General features: G+C 34.7%; 1 protein-coding gene across 19 annotated transcripts in view; it reads right to left on the reverse strand.

Moving 5' to 3' along the window:
• Positions 1 to 21,303, reverse strand: part of RAPGEF6 (Rap guanine nucleotide exchange factor 6) — a 242,046-nt gene that overhangs the window by 196,377 nt on the left and 24,366 nt on the right. For 18 of the 19 annotated variants that reach the window (XM_031953075.1, XM_031953069.1, XM_031953065.1 and 15 more), the window contains exon 2: positions 5,267 to 5,337. The exons of the other annotated variant lie outside the window; for it this stretch is intronic. In XM_031953075.1, coding sequence (XP_031808935.1) covers positions 5,267 to 5,337 — 71 coding nt within the window. The remainder of the gene's footprint in view (positions 1 to 5,266; positions 5,338 to 21,303) is intronic. 19 annotated transcript variants of the gene reach the window in all.

Genomic DNA, 21,303 nt, shown 5'->3' on the forward strand with positions numbered 1-21,303 from the left:
TTAACCAATTTACTTCTTCCTCTGTTAATATGGGCAAGCTATATTTTTAAGGTATTCTTCCATTTCATTTAAATTATGAAATTGATTGGCATAAAGTTGGGCAAAGTAACTCCTAATTATTGCTCTAATTTCCTCTTCACTAGTGGCAAATTCTCCCTTTTCATTTTTAACAATAACAATTTGATTTTCCTCCTTCCTTTTTATAATCAATTTACTAAGGGTTTATCTATTTTGTTGGTTTTTTCGTAGAACCAACTCTTAATTTTATTTATTAATTCAATAGTTTTTTTACTTCAAATTTTATTAATCTCTCCTTTCATTTTTAGAATTTCAAATTTAGTGTTTGACTAAGGGTTTTTAATTTGTTCCTTTTCTAACATTTTTAGTTGCAAACCCAATTCATTGACCTTTTCTTTCTCTATGCAAGTAGGCCTCTAGAGATATAAAATTTTCTCTTATTACTGCTTTGGCTGCATCCCACACATTTTGGCATGGCTTCTCATTATTGTCATTTTCTTGGGTGAAATTATTGTGTCTATGATTTGCTGTTTCACCCAATCATTCTTTAGGATGAGATTATTTAGCTTCCAATTATTTTTTGGTCTATTTTCCCCTGGCTTTTTATTGAACGTAATTTTCATTGCATCATGGTCTGAAAAGAATGCATTTACTATTTCTGCCTTTCTGTATTTGATTTTGATGTCTTTGTCCTAATATATGGTCAATTTTTGTATAAGTTCCATGAACTGCTGAGAAGAAAGTGTACTCCTTTCTGTATCTATTTAACTTTCTCCAAAGATCTAGCATTCTATTTATCTCTTTGACTTCTTTCTTAATTATTTTGTGGTTTGATTTATCTATTTCTGAGAGCACAAGGTTGAGATCTCCCACTATTATAGTTTTGCTGTCTATTTCTTCTTGCAGCTCTCTTAATTTCTCTTTTAAGAATTTAGATGCTACACCACTTGGTGCATATATGTTTAGTATTGATATTGCTTCATTATCTATGCTACCCTTTAGCAAAATATAGTGCCCTTCCTTATTTCTTTTAATTAGATCAATTTTTGCTTTTGCTTGATCTGAGATCAGGAGGGCTACCCTTGCTTTTTTGACTTCACCTGAAGTATAGTAGATTCTGCTCCAGCCTTTTACCTTTACTCTGTATGTATTGCCCTGCTTCATGTGTGTTTCGTGTAAACAACAAATTGTAGGATTCTGGCTTTTAATCCAGTCTGCTATCAGCCTCTGCTTTATGGGGGAGTTTGCCCCATTCACATTTATGGTTAAAATGACTAATTCTGTATTTCCTGCTATCTTGTTTTTGTTTGTTTGTTTGTTTGTTGTACTTTAAATAACTTTTTATTGACAGAACCCATGTCAGGATAATTTTTTACATTATCTCTTCCACTCACTTCTGTTCCGATTTTTCCCCTCCCTCCCTCCACCCTCTCCCCCAGATGGCAAGCAGTCCTATACATGATAAATAGGTTACAGTAGATCTTGGATACAATGTATTTGTGCAGAACCGAACAGTTCTCTTGTTGCTCAGGGAGAATAGGATTTAGAAGGTATAAATAACCCAGAAAGAACAACAAAAATGCAAGCAGTTTACATTAATTTCCTAGTGTTCTTTCTTTGGGTGTAGCTGCTTCTGTCCATCCTAGATCAATTGAAACTAAGTTAGATCTTCTCTTTGTTTGTTGAAGAAATCCACTTCCATCAGAATACATCCTCATACAGTATCATTGTTGAGATATATAATGATCTCCTGGTTCTGCTCATTTCGCTCAGCATCAGTTCATGTAAGTTTCGCCAACCCTCTCTGTATTTGTCCTACTGGTCATTTCTTACCTGCTATCTTGTTAATCCCAGCTTATGCTTTTCTCCTTTCCTTTCCCCTTAGCCCCCTCCCCAGTATTCAACTTGTAAGCACCACTTGCTTCTCACAGCTCTCCCTTTTTAGGATCCCTCCCCTCCACCTTATAATTCCTCCCCTTTTCTTATCCCCTTTTCCTCGCAATTTCTGTATTCCCTTCTATTTAGCTTACTCCTTCCCTTTTCACTTTTCTCCTCCCACTTATCAATGAAGTGGGAGAAGTTTCTCTGTAAATCGAATATGTCTAATATTTTTCTCTTTAAACCAATTCTGATGAGAGTAAGATACATGCTATGTTCTTCCCCCTCCTTTCTTTCCCTCAGATATAATAGGTTTCCTTTGTATCTTCTTTTTGTACCTTCACTTTCCCCTTTTTCTGATACAATTTCCTTTCTACCTCTAGATTCTTTTTTATATTATAATAGTAAAACCAAATTATGCATGTGTTCTTTATGTATATTCATAACAGAAATATGGTTCCCAAGATTTCTTTTTACCTTTTTATGTTTCTCTTGAGTCCTATATTTGAAAATCAAACTTTTTGTTTAGTTCCAGTTTTTTCATCAGAAATAGATGAAATTCACCTATTTCATTGAACTTCCATCCTCTTCCCTGGAAAAAAATGCTCATTTTGGCTGGTTAAGTTATTCTTCGCTGCATACAAGTTCCTTAGCCTTTCAGAATATCAGATACCAGGCCCTTTGATCCTTTAATGTGGATGCTACTAGACCCTGAGTAATTCTTATTGTGGCTCCTTTGTATCTGAATTGTTTTTTTCTAGCTGCTTGTAGTATTTTTTTCCTTGGTCTGATAGTTCTGGAATTTAGCCACAATATTTCTTGTAGTTTTGATTCTGGGATCCCTTTCAGTAGGTGATCAATGAATTCTTTCAATGTCTATTTTACCCTCTGTTTCTTTAACATCTGGGCAATTCTCTTTGATGATTTCCTCAAAAATTATGTGTAGGCTCTTTTTTCCACCATAATTTTCATGAAGTCCAATAATTCTCAGATTATCTCTCCTAGATCTATTTTCCAGGCCTGTTGTTTTCCCAAGTAGGTATTTAACATTTTTTTAATTTTTCATTTTTTTGTTTTGCTTGACTGATTCTTGGTATCTCCTCAAGTCATTCATTTCCATTTGTTCAATTCTGATTTTTAAAGAATTATTTTCTTCATTTACTTTTTTAATTTATTTTTGTAATTGTCCAACTGAGTTTTTAAATGAGTTGTTTTGTTCTATGGAATTTTTTTCCATTTTGCCAATTTTATTTTTTAGAAAGCTATTTTCTTTTTCCAGTTCACTAATTCTGTTTCCCTTGGAATTGTTTACCTTTTCCAATTAACTAATTCTGTTTTTCAGGGATTTGATTTCTTTATCCATTCTCTGAGTGGGATGACTTATCCAGACCCTCTTGCCAAGCTTCCCTTTCCTTTCCCCATTTTTCTTTTAGCTCTCTTGTAAAAGCCTTTTTAATTTCTTCTATGAGAGTCTTGTGTGGTGGGGACCAGATCATATCCCCCATTGGAGTTTCATCTAGAGCCAATCTGTTTTTAATCTCCTCAGGGTTTCAAGTGTGCTCTCTATCTGTATAGAAGCTATCTATAGTTAAAGTCTGTTTTAACTTTTTACTCATTTTGACAAAAAAACAAACAAACAAACAAACAAAACAAAACAAAACAACACAAAACAAAAACCTGCAACCTGCTTTTTGGGCAGTATGGTATTACCAAGCTTCCTCTACAGACTACAGGAAGTAGAGGTGAAGCAGCAGAGGGACAGCAATGCCTGCACTGAGTTTGTGCTCCGAGACTCTAAGAATGTGCTGAATCACTCCTGGTGCTGGGTGGGTGTGGCCAGGTCCGGAGAGATCTTAGCTTTTGGGAATTAGTCTTTATCCCCTGTGTTTATATCTTCTCTGCTGATCTACTGGCTTGCTGCCAGGGCAAAGTAGCTCATACAGTGGTAAAGTTCTCCCCACCATTTTGCAGGCTGAGATCACACCCCGCCCCCCTCCAGTTTGCACAGCGTGAGCTGCCTTCTGTGCTCTCGCTGCCTGCCTGAGGTCTGCGCCTGGTCTAACTGTTCCCACCTGCGAGCAAAACCAACCTTTTCCTGTGATTTCAAGGATATCTTGTTGGTAATGTGTTGTATTCCCAACATTTGTGGGGTTTTTCAGTCAAGCACTAAATCCGAGGCTGTATCATGAAAAAAGTAGTCTGAAGGTAAGGAAGAGCGGATAGATGCATGTGTCTTCTCCGCTATCTTGGCTCTGCTATTTCTTAACTTTTTCATGAGTTAAGGGGTATGATGCCTGCCTGGCTTTGAATGTAGGAGAAGTATGTGGCAGGCAGCATATAGATTGTAAACTCTGGTTAGCAGGGCTGTGGGAATTAAAACGGTCCCACCTACAATAAAACAGAATGAGGCAAAGCTCTGAGACAATGGCACTTTATTAAACGGTCCATGGTCTCTTCTAATAAAATGGAACTCAATCTTCTTCATGATCTCAGATCCCTTTTCTTCCAGGGCCTGATTTTTATTAGATTTGATACCTGAATATGGAAAAGTGGCATGGTAAAATACAGAATCTCACTAGCTGATGGGAATTTTGCTCTTGAGGGCCAAAAAATGATATATTAACGGGGGAAGGAAGTCTTTAGTTGGGTGAAGCATGGGGCAGCTCCACTGACTATGTAAGTGCTCCTAAGATGGTCACCTACTCATATTGGACAAGAATGATCTCGAGGTACAAAAATTAAATTGGAGGAACTTTCTAAAGCATCAAGGCCCAACTATGTTGAATTTGGACATGGAATTTGAGCAAAATAGGATGGAAATATCTTTTATCAGCATTCTTGTGGCTACACAAGTAAGTCTCATAACTCAGGTCTTCTTTATTCCAGGCCCTGTACTTTATTCAAGGCACTACTTAGCAATCCAGACCTAAATATGCAAGGGAATGGGAATAATGATGATTCTCTTATACAACACCTTAATCCTTGTACAGAAAAATAAATCAACAGACACACATAACATCCAAAAGCATAAAGCAATATCAAAACATACTGTCATTTTCATCACCACTATGATGCTTCAACTATCATTGAGTAGTTGCTTAAATCCTTCAGGTTTATGGTACATCACTAGATCAATTATGACTTTAAAAAATATCAAATGACTACTACAAGACAAAGATGCTTTTTTAAAAATGTCATAATAGTGAATTTCATAACTAAAACATGATCAATGTTTTGTGTAACAATATTTAATCTGGATTCATTAAGATCTATCCTATGATGAACATTATTAAAAGGTAACAGCTTTTTATTCCTACTCGTGACTCATATTTTTCTCCTTATTCTGAGGTATTTGTTGGCTACCATTTACCTTAGCAGGCGTTCCCTGAGATTTGATAAAATCTCCATCCCATGAAGATAAGAATAAATAGTATTTAAATCCTGTAGAAAGAAAAAAAGAGAGAGAGAGAGAGATTTTAAGTTTTCATACACAGGAAGCATTTCAAAGAACAATGAGGGCCATCTTCTCCCCTTTTCTGTCCCCACATCAATTTAGATTTTAGATTTAGCCTTTAGATTTCTGGCAATCTCAACATACAAGTCCATATTACAATCCATACAATCCATATTACAAGATATAGTTGTAAAATATGCAGTTAAGTGAAACAGATCTTTGAAGAGCACCAAGTTTAATATCAAGAAAACCTCAGTTCAGATTCAATTTGAAACACTAGCTGGTATGACTCCTGGGCAACTTATTTAACTAGCTTCAGTATCCTCAACTGTAAAATGGGGATAATAACAGCACCAACCTCTACTGGTTTTATAAAAAACAAATAAGACAATATTTGTGAACTGTTTAACCCAGTCCCTGGAATAAAAAGGGAATTATATAAAAATATGTTTCCTCTCTTTTCTCACAAGGGTATTAAGCATAATACTGAATGAAAAAAATAAACATTCAATGAATTGCCATATTTTCAAGATTTTGATGCAAAAAGACCTGGACTTAATAGAAAACCTGACATATAAGATCAACAATAAAGACTAATTATGAGACTCAACAAGGAAATACTGTGTTTTATACATCTAAGAAGTCATTAGTAATTAGGAAGTTCACAAATAAGATTGGAATAGAACTGAGTATGATGTGATTCTAAAAAAGCATAACTTTATAGGAAAAGGTAAAAAGAATAATTATATGAATGAGATATAAGAGCTAATAACACAGAGGAATAAGATAGGGGAAGAGGACTAGATATAAATTGTGTCCCTTTTAACCTTTAGAGGGAGCCCTGAAACTGCATTCCCCTTTGGGGGGAATTCCTGAGTCTCAAACTCTCCCAGGCCCTGGAAGGGGCCACACCCTTCCCAACATAAGTAATCTTATTCAATTGGAAATCTCAGCCTGCGGAATAGTCCATGTCCTCTATGGAGTGGCTCAAACTCCCAGTTAAGTAATCTTATTCAATTTTGAATTGAATTGAAAATCAGTCTCTCAAATTCATCCAAAGAGCAAAAAAGCTTCAAACCACAGAAGGCTAGTAAAAAGTGACTCTAATTCCTGACTCCTAATCTTTACCAAATTCTTAATCAGGAGCTATTTGCCTTTTTGGACCTGGCCCACTGATGAAGATATTTTCTTCTCAGTGTAAAGCACCTTTGCTAATTCCCAAACAGGACCCTGCCCACTAAAAAAGCTGTCTTTTTAGCAAGCTGTCTTTATAGTGTAAATAAATCCCCTTTTGCCACACTTCAGGTTTGCAAATTCTTTCCAAAGGGATCTATGCAACATCAACCAGAGGGGATCTCAATTCTCAGACCTCATCAGTTGTGGAACCCAAATCATCAAGGATGGGTTATAAAGGATATAAAAGTTTTCTAAATTCAGAAAGAAATAAAAGGGTAAGAGAAGATGAAAGGAAGAATAAAGGAGAGATTTTTAGCAGGAACCCTACTATGAAAAATGGATGGGGATTTAGTTTCCACAGTTATTAAAATTGAAGAAATGAAACCTAAATTAGAAAATTGAAGTCTAAGAAATGGGAGGCTGGGACTCAGAACAAGGAAATTTTTTTTCTTTTTTTTAATAACTTTTTATTGACAGAACCCATGCCAGGGTAATTTTTTACATTATCCCTTGCACTCACTTCTGTTCTGACTTTTCCCCTCCTTCCCTCCACCCCCTCCCTCAGATGGCAAGCAGTCCTATACATGTTAAATAGGTTACAGTATATCCTAGATACAATATATGTGTACAGAACTGAACAGTTCTTTGCAGAACAAGGAAATTAAAGAATGAAGTAGAAATGGAGGTTTTAGATTTGAAAAGGAACCCTCTGGTTCCCTTCTTCTCCTTCTTCAGTTCCTTCAAGAGTAATCTTCCCCCACAAGAATGTAAACTCCCTGAGAGCAGGCACTGGCTTCTGTAATCAAGGGAGAAAAATTAGAATAGGAAATTCATGTGAGATGTAATGAAGAGAAAATAATCATATTCTGTAACTTCTTTAACACCCAATTAAATAGGGTAATCAGGGGAAGGACTTGGGCTTCAGGATTGGGAATAAAAGAGTGCCTCTGAGGATTTCAAAACTGTGCCCATCTAGGAACCCATTCTTGCAAGAATGTAAAATTAAAAATCTTTCCTGCATTCATCAGTGAGTCAGTGGTAAGGTGTTTTGTTTCTTACACTATTCACATCAGATCACAATTAAATAGAGAACATATATATATTTAGAAAGGAATAAAATAAAAGCCTTCTGAATTTATAAAGAAATAAAAAGGGTGAGGTAATAGAATGGGGGAAGGGGTGTAGTGTAGATTGGTATCTAGATTAATGGTGTTAACAGAATTTTACTATCTTGGTCTCTAAACTGTGAATAGTTAAGAGACTCACAAAGCAGAAAAAGGTTTTACAAATCAAGCAGAAGTTTAATTAGTGACTTTCAGAATGAGGAACAGAGTTTGCAAACTGGAAGTTCTCCTGAGTAAAATATCTGCAACTGTGAGAGAAAAGGTAGAGATTTTATACCCAAATCATGTGGAAAGATGGATTCACAATATAATCATTTTCAGGGCCGAAGTGGTTTCCCATGATAAACCCAAAAAAGCAAGAAAAATAGGTTTCTCCAATCCTGTGTAAACAGTTCATAAGTGCTTGTTTCTAAATAAGGAGGTTGTTACTTGATGGAGGACAGGACCAGAGTTCAATGACAGGAACAAATTCTACAGTCATTGATTCACTTTAGTTAATGTACACAGGAGAGTGTTGTCAAGAATTGATAGTTCAAGTTGCATTGTAAGATTGACTCCCAAGCTAGAAAAGGCAGCTTTGAGAAATCGAAATTATTAGTATATTCACTATACATCTCTCTCCTTGATAATTATGAAAATCATAATCATTTTCTCTCAACAGAAAAGGGATAAGGAGGGAGAGAAAAGGTGGGCAGAAAGGACAAGGAAGGGATGAGAGGGAGTATAAGTCAAGTAATAGGAAAGCAAGGTGTGGAATAGAAAGCAGAAGAGTCAGAAGGGATAGGAAATAATAGATACACACAAACATAATAATAAAGATCAATGGTATTCGGTTTTAAGAAAAGGCAAGGGCAGTAATAACTGATCTCAAAGTTAAAGCTAAAATAGATTTCATCTGTGTCTCTTTTCAACAATGATATGATTCAGGCCAATTCCAATAGACTTGTGATGGAGAATCATCTGTGTTTATTTGTGGAATTAACTGAGTAAAGACACTCTCATGGGACTATTGCCTTAAAGAATAACTTAACTGTGACAATTTATAATAACAGTGCTATAACTAAAAAAATTGCAGGTGTCTGTCCCCTTCTCTTTCCCACCCCCTCTTAATTAGCACATAAGTACTTCTTTTAAAGGTCATGATGTCTGAATTCTGCAGTTCTCTAGGGAAATTTAAATTAAGAGTTTGTTATTATTGACTTGTATTCTTTCCTTTCTGGGATAGATTTCCGGGCTTAGGGTGTAAGTCTAGACTCCCCCAAACAATGGGAGAAAAGGTTAAGGGGGGAGAGGGGCTTCTGTTCAATTTAATCTGGTGTTTTGAGGTTTATGCTCTGCACTCAAGATCATAATAAACCCCTTTTTGATTTTTCTTACTCTGAGAGTCTTTTTTGGATCAATATTGTTCCACAGAATCTAGAAAGAGGACTGTGGGGACTGAATGTGAATCACAACATAGTATTTTTTTTTGTATCATATAGACTGTGGGGACTGAATGTGAATCACAACATAATATTTTTTTTTGTATCATATAGTATCACAACCTTTTTTGTTGTTTGCTTACTTTCTGTCTTTTTTTTTTTCTTTTCTAATCTGATTTTTCTTGTGCAGCATGATAATTGTGGAAATAAGTATAAAAATATAAAAGTTACACTCCGACATTCAACATATATTGGACTGCTTGCCATCTAGGGGAGGGAGTGGAGGGTGGGAGGGAAAAATCTGAACAGAAGCGAGTGCAAGGGATAATGTTGTAAAAAAAATTACCCTGGCATGGGCCCTGTCAATAAAAAGTTATTATAATTTATTTTAAAAAATAAATAAATAAAAATAAAAATCAATCAATCAGTAGTTAGATTAAGATAAAAAAATAAAAAGTTACTTGTCTAACATTGGATTACTTGCTGTCTAGAGGAGGAGTTGGAGGGAAAGGAAGGAGAATGTGGAAAACTATCTTTATATATATTTTTAAAATAGAAATCTATTTAAAAAATAAAATAGATTTCATCAAAAGAGAAATAGGGAAATTATCAGCCAAAGAATTAATATAATTTTAGGCTATTTGAAATAACTAGATAGTATAAGTTGGCATATTTCTGTAGTATAGGAAATGATGAGTTTGTTAGATTTAGAAAAATATGGAAAGACATGGACTTATGAAGGAAGATGTTATCCATCTTTAGAGAAACAAAGCATAAGCACAATAAGATCTTCATAGATGTATATGAGTGTGTATGTATAGATGATCATAGCTACATATATGGATGTGTGTGTATATTTCTGTATGTATGTATATGCATGTGCATATCCAAACTCAACTGGGGGGGAGGTGAAAAAAAAGAATAAAATAAAGTATGAAGAAGAAAAAAGAAATCTTACAAGGAAGCAAAGAAAAGATGGGCAGCATTCTCCAATTGATAAATGGTCAAAGGATATGAACAGACAATTCTCAGACAAAGAAATTGAAAGTATTTCTAGCCATATGAAAAGATGCTCCAAGTCATTATTAATCAGAGAAATGCAAATTAAGACAACTCTGAGATACCACTACACACCTGTCAGACTGGCTAGAATGACAGGGAAAGATAATGCGGAATGTTGGAGGGGATGTGGGAAAACAGGGACATTAATATATTGTTGGTGGAATTGTGAATACATCCAACCATTCTGGAGAGCAATTTGGAACTATGCTCAAAAAGTTATCAAACTGTGCATACCCTTTGATCTAGCAGTGTTGCTACTGACTTATACCCCAAAGAGATCTTAAAGAAGGGAAAGGGACCTTGTATGTGCATGAATATTTATAGCAGCCCTCTTTGTAGTGGCCAGAAACTGGAAACTGAGTAGATGCCCATCAATTGGAGAATGGCTGAATAAATTGTGGTATATGAATATTATGGGATATTATTGTTCGGTAAGAAATGACCAGCAGGATGATTTCAGAAAGGCCTGGAGAGATTTACATGAACTGATGCTGAGTGAAATGAGCAGGGCCAGGAGATCATTATATACTTCAACAACAATACTATATGATGATCAATTCTGATGGACCTGGCCATCTTCAGCAATGAGATGAACCAAATCAGTTCCAATGGAGCAGCAATGAACTGAACCAGCTATACCCAGCGAAAGAACTCTGGGAGAAGACTAAGAACCATTACATTGAATTCCCAATCCCTATATTTTTGCCTGCAGGCTAATTGTACAATATTTCAGAGTCTGATTCTTTTTGTACAGCAAAATAAAGGTTTGGTCATGTATACTTATTTTGTATTTAATTTATACGTTAATATATTTAACATGTATTCATCATCCTGCCATCTGGAGAGGGGGTGGGGAGGAAGGGGAAAATTGGAACAAAAGGTTTGGCAATTGTCAATACTGTAAAATTACCCATGCATATAACTTGTAAATAAAAAGCTATTTTAAAAAAATTTTTAAAAGAAAGAAAAGATGAGCAGCTCTGAATCCAATGTGTAGTATTTATTATATTGTCTTTTTTGAAATGAAAATTTTTTTATTTTGATTTTCTCATGTTCTGTTGTGCACATAACAATTTTTTTCTTTTCTGTATTTAACTTTTAAATACATTTTTTAAATTTTTTAAAGAAAAAAAAGGGGTGGGGAGAAAGACGGGAGGAAGAAGAGAGGCCCAGAAAACCAGAGCAGCCAGTGGCAAATGGAAGAGGTGGCTGGGATTTGTTTCCAATCCCCACCACAAAGGGAAGCTATGGAATGAATTATTTGCTTCACCTTCTAGCCTTTTAATCAAGAGGGGCAGAAGCAACTGAGGGTACTGATGAGATGTGAGTACCAAACTAATCTCCATAATGAGTATCAACGTGATGCTATGAAAATCCACTGAGGGAAGAGCAATTCGGGGAAAGAGATAGTAAAGAATAAAGTTAACACCACTTGAAATGAACCTTGAAAGTTGATTAGTATTTTAATAGGTATAGATTGGACAAAGGATAGATATCTTTGACTTGCTGCTCTTTCTCTCTCATTAAGTCAATTTCCAAATCCTTCCATTTCTACATCAATATACTTTGCATTAATCTCCTCCTGACCATTCACTTTGAAACCAACCTGGTTCAGGCCTTCATTACTTTTCCTCTTAAGTATTATATTAATCCCTAACTGATCTCCTTTGCCTCCAGTTTCTTCTTCATTAAACTCATGCTTCTTACAGCTTCCAAAGGAATTATCCTAACACTTAGGTCCAAACACATCATTTTAATATTCAAAATTCTTCAATGGTTACAAATTCCCTACTATAAACTCCTGATCTTGTCATTCAAGGTCTTGCAGATTTGGGCTTTAACTTTTTTTTTTTTAAACCTTTTTCACCTTTCCAGCTTCTTTATGCATGCTATCCAAAAGTGCATTTGTAATAGACCTGATGTAAACAGATCTTTTGGGACAAAATGATAACCTTTGGGGAGGTCTGGATACTCCCAAACCCTGGGAAAAACATACCTTTCCCAGACAAGCCCTTTCCAATTTAAGTGGCTTCATTCAATCAGAGATCTTGGTCAAATCACCCTCCACTGAAACTGAAATCTTTTGGGGGTGGCCCAGAGCCCCTTCAGGGAGTTCACAGACTCTGGGAAAAGGCCTTTAAACTCCCACTTAAGCGATTTTATTCAATTGGAGATCTCTATCTGATGTTTCTTTATTGATTAGTTCAGACAACAACAGCCTCAGGTCAACATAAAACCAGGGGTCTGTTGACACACCTTTGCCAAATTCCTAAATAGGAGTTTTGCCCACTAAGATATCTGTTTCTTAATGAACAATAAAATTCCCTTTTCTTGCCACAAACAGATTTCAAGTTTGTGAATTCTTTCGCATTGGACCTGAGCAGACATAGGGGATTCCCCACCCCAATTCTACACCACTAGCTTCATCATTTGCACCTCATCAGGCCTACATGGTCCCCATAGTCATTTTGGTCCTCTTCAAGAAAGGAGGACCAATAACCAACCAATAATGTTCCCTAACATTTCTGAATCCACATTTCAACCTATTGAAATTCTTCTTTCTTTTTATTACACAAGTCTATGGCTTCATGTTAAATAATTTTGAGTATAGGGGAACCTCAGAGGCCACCTAACCCAATCTCCTCACTTTATAGACAAGAAAACTGAGGTTCAAAGGGGTAAAGTGACTTGTTTAAGGTCATAAAAATGGTAAACATCAGGTTTACATTGGAACTCAAGTCCTCAGATACCAAAGTAGATGCTTTTTCCAACAAGAAGTGATTCCCTTCTGGCCGAGAATCTATCAGTCAGTAAATCAGCTCAGTTCCAACTCTACAAAACAGGATTTACCCTGCCCCCTAGGGAGTATACCTTGGTATTTCTTCTCCTTTCTAGTTTTCTTTTGTGTTATGTCTTCTTCCATTGGGTTGAATGAAGCTCCTTGAGGAAAGAGATTTAATCTCTTTTTTGTTATTTATTTTTATTATAATAATAAATTAAACAATAATATCTATTTAGCAATTTAACATTAAATTATTATGCAGTAATTAATTATTGATATTAATATTACATGTTAGTGAAATAAATAATAAATATTTATTATTGTTCCATTACAACTGAGATTCTGAGTCTAGGTTTTCTATGTATGATAAATTATCCATCATCCAAAATATTCAGAATTATTTCTTAAGGTTAACATGCCCTGCCCTTTTTGTAGTGGCAAGAAACTGGAAACTGAGTGGATACCATTCAGTTGGAGAATGGTTGAATAAATTATGGTATATATTATGGAATATTGTTGTTCTGTAGGAAACGGACCAGCAAGATGATTTCAGAGAAGACTGAAGAGACTTACATGAATTGATGTTAAATGAAATGAGCAGAACCAGGAGATCATTATATATAGCAACAAGACTATATAACGATCAATTCTGATGTGTATGGCTCTCTTCAACAATGAGATGATTCAAACCAGTTCTACTTGTTCAGTGATGAAGAGAGCCATCCACACCCAAAGAGAGGATTGTGGGAATTGAGTATGGACCACAACATAGCATTCTCACTCTCTCTGTTGTTGTTTGCTTGCATTTTGTTTTCTTTTGCAGTTTTTTTCTTCCTTCTAAATCTGATTTTTCTTATGCAGAAAGAGAACTGTATAAATATGTATACATATGTTGGATTTAACATATATTTTAACATATTTAACATGTATTGAACTACTTGCCATCTAGGGGAGGGAGTGGGGGAAAGGAGGGGAAAAACTGGAACAAAAGATTTTCCAAGGGTCATTGTTGAAAAATTACCCATGCATGTTTTATAATTAAAAAGTTTTAATTAAAACTTAAAATTAAAACTAAAAAAATTTTTTTTAATTTTTAAAAGGTTAACATGCCTTAAATTCAAATCACTCAAGCTATCAAAGACGGACCAACAAAAAGTCTCAAGCTAAGCCCCACTGGGTCTTTATTTGCCACACTCTCTCTCCTCTAATGGTGTCAGAGTGAATGTAAATAGCATTTGTTGCTGTTTTGTTCAGGAAACCTTGTTTTGTTCAAGGTCTTTATCCTTTGAAATTGAAGCTTTTTTTGACTAGGTAAAAGAGGCCATTCTCCATTTGATTTTTTTTTTTTTTAACCTTACATTAATCAATGAACGTGTATAGCCTCAGTCAAACTAAGATCAGTTAGGCTTTTAGCTTAAAGACCTTAGCTTAAAAGGGCCAAGGTCTCCCATTACATACAGGTTACCTCCAGTCATCCAGATCTTGCCACTGAGTCTAGATGTCTCTGTAGGGGAAAGTGAGGCTGGTGACTTTGCACAGCCCTCCCTCACTTAAATCCAATTCACTTGCATGTCATGGCATCACCTCTCTGATGTCATGGTCCTCTTTGAAAACGGAGGACAAATAACAATTATCCGTCATCCAAAATAATCAGAAAGTAGGATGTGCCGATTAGAAAGCAAAATATAATATATGGATTTGTAAAGTTAAAGTTCAAATGTTACTATCCCTATTTTATATTTTAGAAAATTGAGGTTCAAAATTTTAAAAGCAATAAGTGGCAAGATTAGAATTCAAATTCAAATCTTCTGATTCCAAATTCAAGATGCTTTCTACTGCACCACAGATTTTTTTCCCCAATACAGAAACAATAGATAAGAAATTGAAGAGTTTTGAGAAGAGAAGTAAACATGATAAGATCTGTACATATGGCAACAATATAAAGTGTAAATCGGAATAGAGAAAGCTATAACTAGGAAGATCAGTTTGGGGCCTATTGCAATAGACCAGGTGGGTGACAAGTATGAATATATTAATATTGCAGAAAGAATAAAAAGGGAAAAATGAATTTGAAAAACATTGAATAGGCAGGATCAATAGGATTTAGAATCTCAAATAAAATGAAAGTAAGAAAAGAATACAAGAAAATATCAACAGAAGAATTATGAAAAGTAATTTGGCTAAGTGAATATAATCTGAGTCTTTTAGAAAAGAAGGGTTTAAAAGTAACTAGCTGTTCTGCACTCAAAGAAAGTTTGTAAAGTTTTCTTGTACTTTTGATTATTAGTCTTAAATAAGGAGCTAAGAATTTTGACTTAAACATGGTACACTAAGTGATTGGTGGTAATATTAAGAGAAATAAAGAAACGGAGGAACTGGTACAAGGAAGTCTAAAATACAAGTCTAAAGCAAAAGAGAAATGTCAGGACTAAAAGTAAAGATTTGGAGTAACCTTCACAGAACAGAGATGATGAGTGAAGGTATAAAGTGAATAAAACTGCCAAGGGAAAAATTACAGATTGTTCATGGCCTCTTTTATTTATTCTTGAGGAACAACAACACTTCAGAAAGTAAACAACCAGTGAAAGATATAGAAGGAAGAAAACTAGGATAATGTGTAATCTCAGAAACCAAAAGAATGATTTTCTTTCTTTCTTCTACATTCAAATGATGTAGGAAAACTAAGGACAGGAAATAGAAAACAAAAATTCCATATAATAATGGGGATGGAGGTGGATTTCAGTGACCTTTAAGAGGGCCAATAAAGTAATAAAGTTAAGTCGGATCACAAAAAGCATTGAGTAATAAATAAATGGAAGGAAAATGTAGACTGCCCCTCCCCCCCCAAGTTTGGTGGTAAAAGTGAAACAGATAAAAGTACTTCTAGTTGGTAGAGTAGTACTAGTTAATATTTATTTCTGCCTAATTAAAAGCTAGATAAACCAATTTTGAATATTATAAGGGTCTTAACTTTTCTTAGGTCATGGACCCCTCTCTGGCAATCTAGCAAAACTATGGACTTAAAAATCATGTTTTTAAAATGTACAAAGTAAAATATGTAAGATTACAAGGAAAACAATCAAATGTTATCAAAATATTAAAAAAAATTTTTTTTTTTTTGTTCAAGGACAAGAAATGAAACACTCCTGGGTTAGACAAAGTTTTTAAAGGAGTAGAGTGGGATATAATTATGAGAGCTCTAAAACAGAAAGTAATTTCAGATCCCTCTAGTGTAATCCCTTCATTTTAGATATGATGAAATTTAGGCCCTGGAAGGTAAAGTGATTTGTCCAAGTTCCCACCAGTAAAGTAAGTTATCAGAGGTGGCATTTAAAGCTAAGTCCTGACTCTAGAACCAGTGCTCATTCTGCAGATTAATTGAAAATGGCTTTAATTTAAGTCATAGTCCTTTTATTGGAATAGAAATTTTCAATTAATCAGCAAGCATTTACTAAATGACTACTATTCACTAGTATTTGCTCTAAATGAGGCAGCACAAAAGAGCGGAAGGAATGTGATATGTGGAAAATATGTGGAATAAGGGAACCTGGGTCCTAATATGGACTCTACCCCTGCCACATCTCTATTTATGTGTCTTTGGACAAGTCCCTCAACATCTTCGAACCTATTTCTTCATCTGAAAATAAGAGACCTGGACTCAATGACACTCCAGTTCTAAATCTATGAGCCTCTGCTTTTCTTTTAAAAATAATTAAATTGGGCAGCTAGATGGCACAGTAGATATGGCATAGACCCTGGAATCAGGAGGATTTCAAATAAGACCTCACACACTTCACAATTCATAGTTGTGATCCTGGGCAAGAATAACCGCAATTACCTCACAACAATATTAATAATAATTAAATGTATAGCATTAAGTATGCCTGAAAGGAAGGGAAAAAAACATGTGTGTATGTATATAGATAGATAGATATAGAAACACATAGGTAGATTTGTAATGGCTAAATTATAAATAAATGAGGAATGAGTATAACTCAAATATCAAAAGTAACAGCGGGACTGGGAGGGGGGCAATTCTAGGTTTAATGACAATAAATAAACCAAAAGCATAAATAACTTATTTTTTTTTGTAACAAACTAAAAATAAAGTAAAATACCCAGACATCTACAACAATTTAAGTACTCTTCAGGGTGCTACTTAACCACAAAAATGTAATTTAACCCAAAAATTCTATCTCTACCAAATGTGTAAGTACAACTTAAAATTAGCATAACATCATTATATGCCATAAGCTATTAGCTACAAAATAACTATAGGCTATTCACAAATTTTTGTGTTTTTTTTTTTTTTCATTATCAAAACTCTCAACTCCCTCTGCTAAGTTTAGGAGACAAATTAACAATCAAGAAAAGCCTAAAAATCTTTCTGAAATATAAACATCCCTTGATCTGGAGCAAAAAACTGCTAAATAAACCACACTTTCCTAATAGTTTGAGATTTTATTCAAAGTTATCCTAGTTAGCCAAGCCAGTTCTTTATTATACTCAGTGAAACAATACTGAATTATACTTACTAGAAGTTGCCTACAAGAAAACAAAAGTGCCTTAGAAGCGATATAAGAAATCATGTGCTTGTTTACAAGAACAAGGCAATACATTCATCTCTTAAAACAGCATTTGTCCAGATCAACTGATCTTTAAATTATGCATAAAATGCTTGAGGGAAGGGAGAAAAAAATTGGATGGGAAACAAGAAATTTAGATGTGATTCAAGTTTGTGTTAAACACACTAAAAAAATTAATTTCTGCTCCTTTACAATTATAGAGATGTCAGTACAGTAAGAGTACCTGATTTGAAATCAGAGGGATGAAAATCAAATTCTACTTCTAAATAAGTAACCCATGTAACTCAGAAAAAAAGTCAGTTTCCTTCTGATATGAACACAAAACCAGCTTATTCTCAGGAATTGCTAAAATGAGCCCATCTAATTCCTATTATCAAATCATAATCAGGTCAGTTTTCCCACACTGCCCTGCTTCAATAGAATGAAGTAAAGCTGAGTCCACTGTTAATCCACCCATACATCTGAGACAGTTTGGATGAGAATTCAGTTTTCCCAGTCTGTAAGAAAATCTCAACATCTTAATACACAACTTTGTAACTTCCTAGGTCTTTATTTTCCCATCAACTCTCCTAAGACTTTAAAAGTCATGATCTGATTCTGCCTTGTTCACTCATGGTTGAAGCTACTTCACATAAATAATAGCAAATCTCTTATCCGTGATGAATGTCTTGTCAAGGTTGTTCCATGTCACTAATTACTATGCTCTTCCAAGAATTTAGCATAGAACGAGGAGAAAGAAGATAAATTTATAAGACAAAGTTAGACCAAAGCTTAATATTACTTATTTTGCTATTTTCCGCCTTACAGGTGGGTTTGAGACAAATGGCCTATTTACTACTCTCAGGAACTTAGTTATCCTGACCAGAAGATTATCTGACAATCAGCAATGTTTATAGGATTATCCCAAGACTTTAGAATCATTGACAAATTGTTAGAACAATAGTACTCTAAGATTAGGAGATCTCAGATCACTGCTGTACTTCCTCTAGAAGTTATATCCCATCAAGATTATAAAGATCCTTAATAACAAGGTTAAAAGATTTTTTGTCTTTTATCTGAGAAATATGCACATGGAAGATTCTTGAGTAGAGAAATGACATAGTCCTTTCTGTAGAAAATGGAATGAAGAGGGGAGAACTTGGAAATGGGTTATTAAAGTAAAAAATGAATAAAATAAAGAAGTTCTGAAAGCAGCAAATTAGCACCATCCATAGAGACAAATGTTAGAACATTATTGTCAAGATATTTGAATAGAAAAGTACCAATAAATTATGGCATGGTGAAAAAGTCAAAGAATGACCCTTTACCGCTATACTATTGCTGACAAAATTAGACCTAGAGAAATATCCCAGCTTCTTAAACTGTGCATTGCAACCCATTTATGGCATCACATGATTGAAGTCCATATCATAAAATTTTGATTTATTATCATTAAATATTTTGATTTGCATACCTATTTTATATACCTATATACCTGATGTTATGTAAAAATTTCTCAAGCGAAAAACAGTCACAAGTAGAAAAAGTTTAAGAAGCTACATATTCTCTCTATGGCAAACTCCCATTTTTTTCCCCAATTCCTGTGAAAAGACAAGAACTACTACACTTCAAGTTTCAAATTTCTTATTTTCTACTTCTCTTATAAATTCTTATACTACTCTACAGTTGATAAATTTCCCTTGTTCTCAGACCTGTTCCTCTGACAAGATTTCCAGTTTCTTGCACTTAAAACAGAGAAACAAGATTCTTCCCAGAAGATACTACATGGTCATCCTCTCTTCAAGGCCCATCATTCCTTCTCCTTCAGCCTATCCACACATGGATAATAGCAGCTGTAGAAATTCTCCTCAGTTCTCATATATATATATCTGCCACTAACCATCTCTGTTCCTTGAGATTCGCTGCATCTATATTTATTACTTGATCTATACTAGGATGAAGTTATCTACAGCAAACTGTAGGTTGCAACCCTATATGGAGTCACATAACTCAATGTGGGGTCATAAAGTCATTATTTATTATAAATTTATTATAAATTTGTATACCTATATATCTGGGGTCATTTTTAGTTAACTGCAAGTTCTTTGAAAATGATTACCTCTGTCATAGTTTCCATCTATCTATCTTCAGCAAATTATTTAACATTTATTTAGTGTATCATGGTCTCATTGTTTAACAAATATGATAATAAATAGTAGCTTTCTTAAAAGGTCTAAAGCAAGATTGTATTTATACCTGATAGTGTTGGCAGAATACAAAAAAAAAAAAAAAAAAATGGAGACTTTTTTTTTCGTTTTGCACCTAGTTTTTTTGACTGTACCCTGAAGGTCTTTCACCTTTTATATAGCTGAGGAAATTTTTTATCTACATGAGAAAAGAAAGCATTGTATGAGAATATCTGCCACTAGTATGAGAATGCCCTGCCACTATATCAGTTCTGAGATAGTTTTAAATTATGTACAATGATTTGTAAGCCTTTTTTAAAATTTGAATGTTCTGATGTGGGACTTGGCTATTTGAGAGAATATTTGCGGGGGGGGGGGAGGGGGGGGGGGGGGGAGAGGAGGGGAGAATGACTATTATTATTCCTTGAGTTTGAATCCAGGTATAAATGAGGACCAGTAAGTCTGAAAATCCATCATTTCAGTGAAATACCACACAGCTATTCAGAAGGTACAAATGGAGATTGTTTGTATCTGGACAAAAAGTTTGAAGGAGACAGCTTTTCAAGCTCTCCTTGAAGTGGGTTCCTTCTAACTTGATTTCCTAGTTGTGTTCCTTTCTATAGGAATGTTCCCAACCTATTCCTGAGTCTGGCTATGGGGTGGAATTATATCTGCATATGTGGTTTTCATTTGTGAATCATACCTGAAGTCAGACAGAGATAAGAATGCTTTGTCCTGTTATCACAATCATGTCCCTGGTTTTTTTGTCTCTTATAGCAAATCTCTATATTCAGAGCAAGTGGTCAGCTTAAAAACAAGATGCAAGTATGTGTAATCATTAGGCAAATGACTTTTTTCCCATCATTTTGGGACTAGTCATCTGCCTATTACTAGATATATATCTTATTAAAAATATGTTTGTATAATGTTTTTAAATCTTTCAAAATGTAAGAATATTTATGCATCTAATACAGTTTGTGAGACCCCACTGCTATTCTCATGCGGAGTGACTTAAAAGTAGAGAACTTTAGTGAAGTTCAATGTATTACACTGGCTTTCTTACTCTCCTAGTTCTCCAATTTTTAAATCCCATCCTTTAACAGGCCCTTGCAAAAAAGAAGAGATAATACTCTTCCCCACTTTGGGTATTTTTTAAAACACTCAGGCCTGCTTCTAATCCCAGTGGATTACAAGCCAGTGGAAACTTCTCTTAGGTCTATGTCAGGTTACAAAGAATACCCTTGTATTCTCCTGTGAAAAAAAATTTTCCCTGGTCACAAATTATAAGAAACTATTAGGCAGGACTATCAGATATGTATAAGGTCTAATATTTTGTGCCCAAGTGACTACTGAAAGTGCCATTCCAGTTCCAATGATTTTGTGATGATGAGCGCCATCTACACTCAGAGAGAGGACTGTAGGAACTGAATGTGGATCACCTTATAGCATTTTCACTTCTTTTGTTGTAGTTTACCTGAATTTTATTTTCTTATTTTTTTCTTTTTGATTTGATTCTTCTTGTTCAGCAAGATGATTGTATAAATATGTATGTCTGTAATGGATTTACATATATTTTACCATTTTTCACATATATTGGATTACTTGCTATCAGGAGAGGGGGTGGGGGGAAGAAGGGT

This window comes from Sarcophilus harrisii, chromosome 2 (genome assembly GCF_902635505.1).
Source record: "Sarcophilus harrisii chromosome 2, mSarHar1.11, whole genome shotgun sequence".
NCBI lineage: Eukaryota > Metazoa > Chordata > Mammalia > Dasyuromorphia > Dasyuridae > Sarcophilus > Sarcophilus harrisii.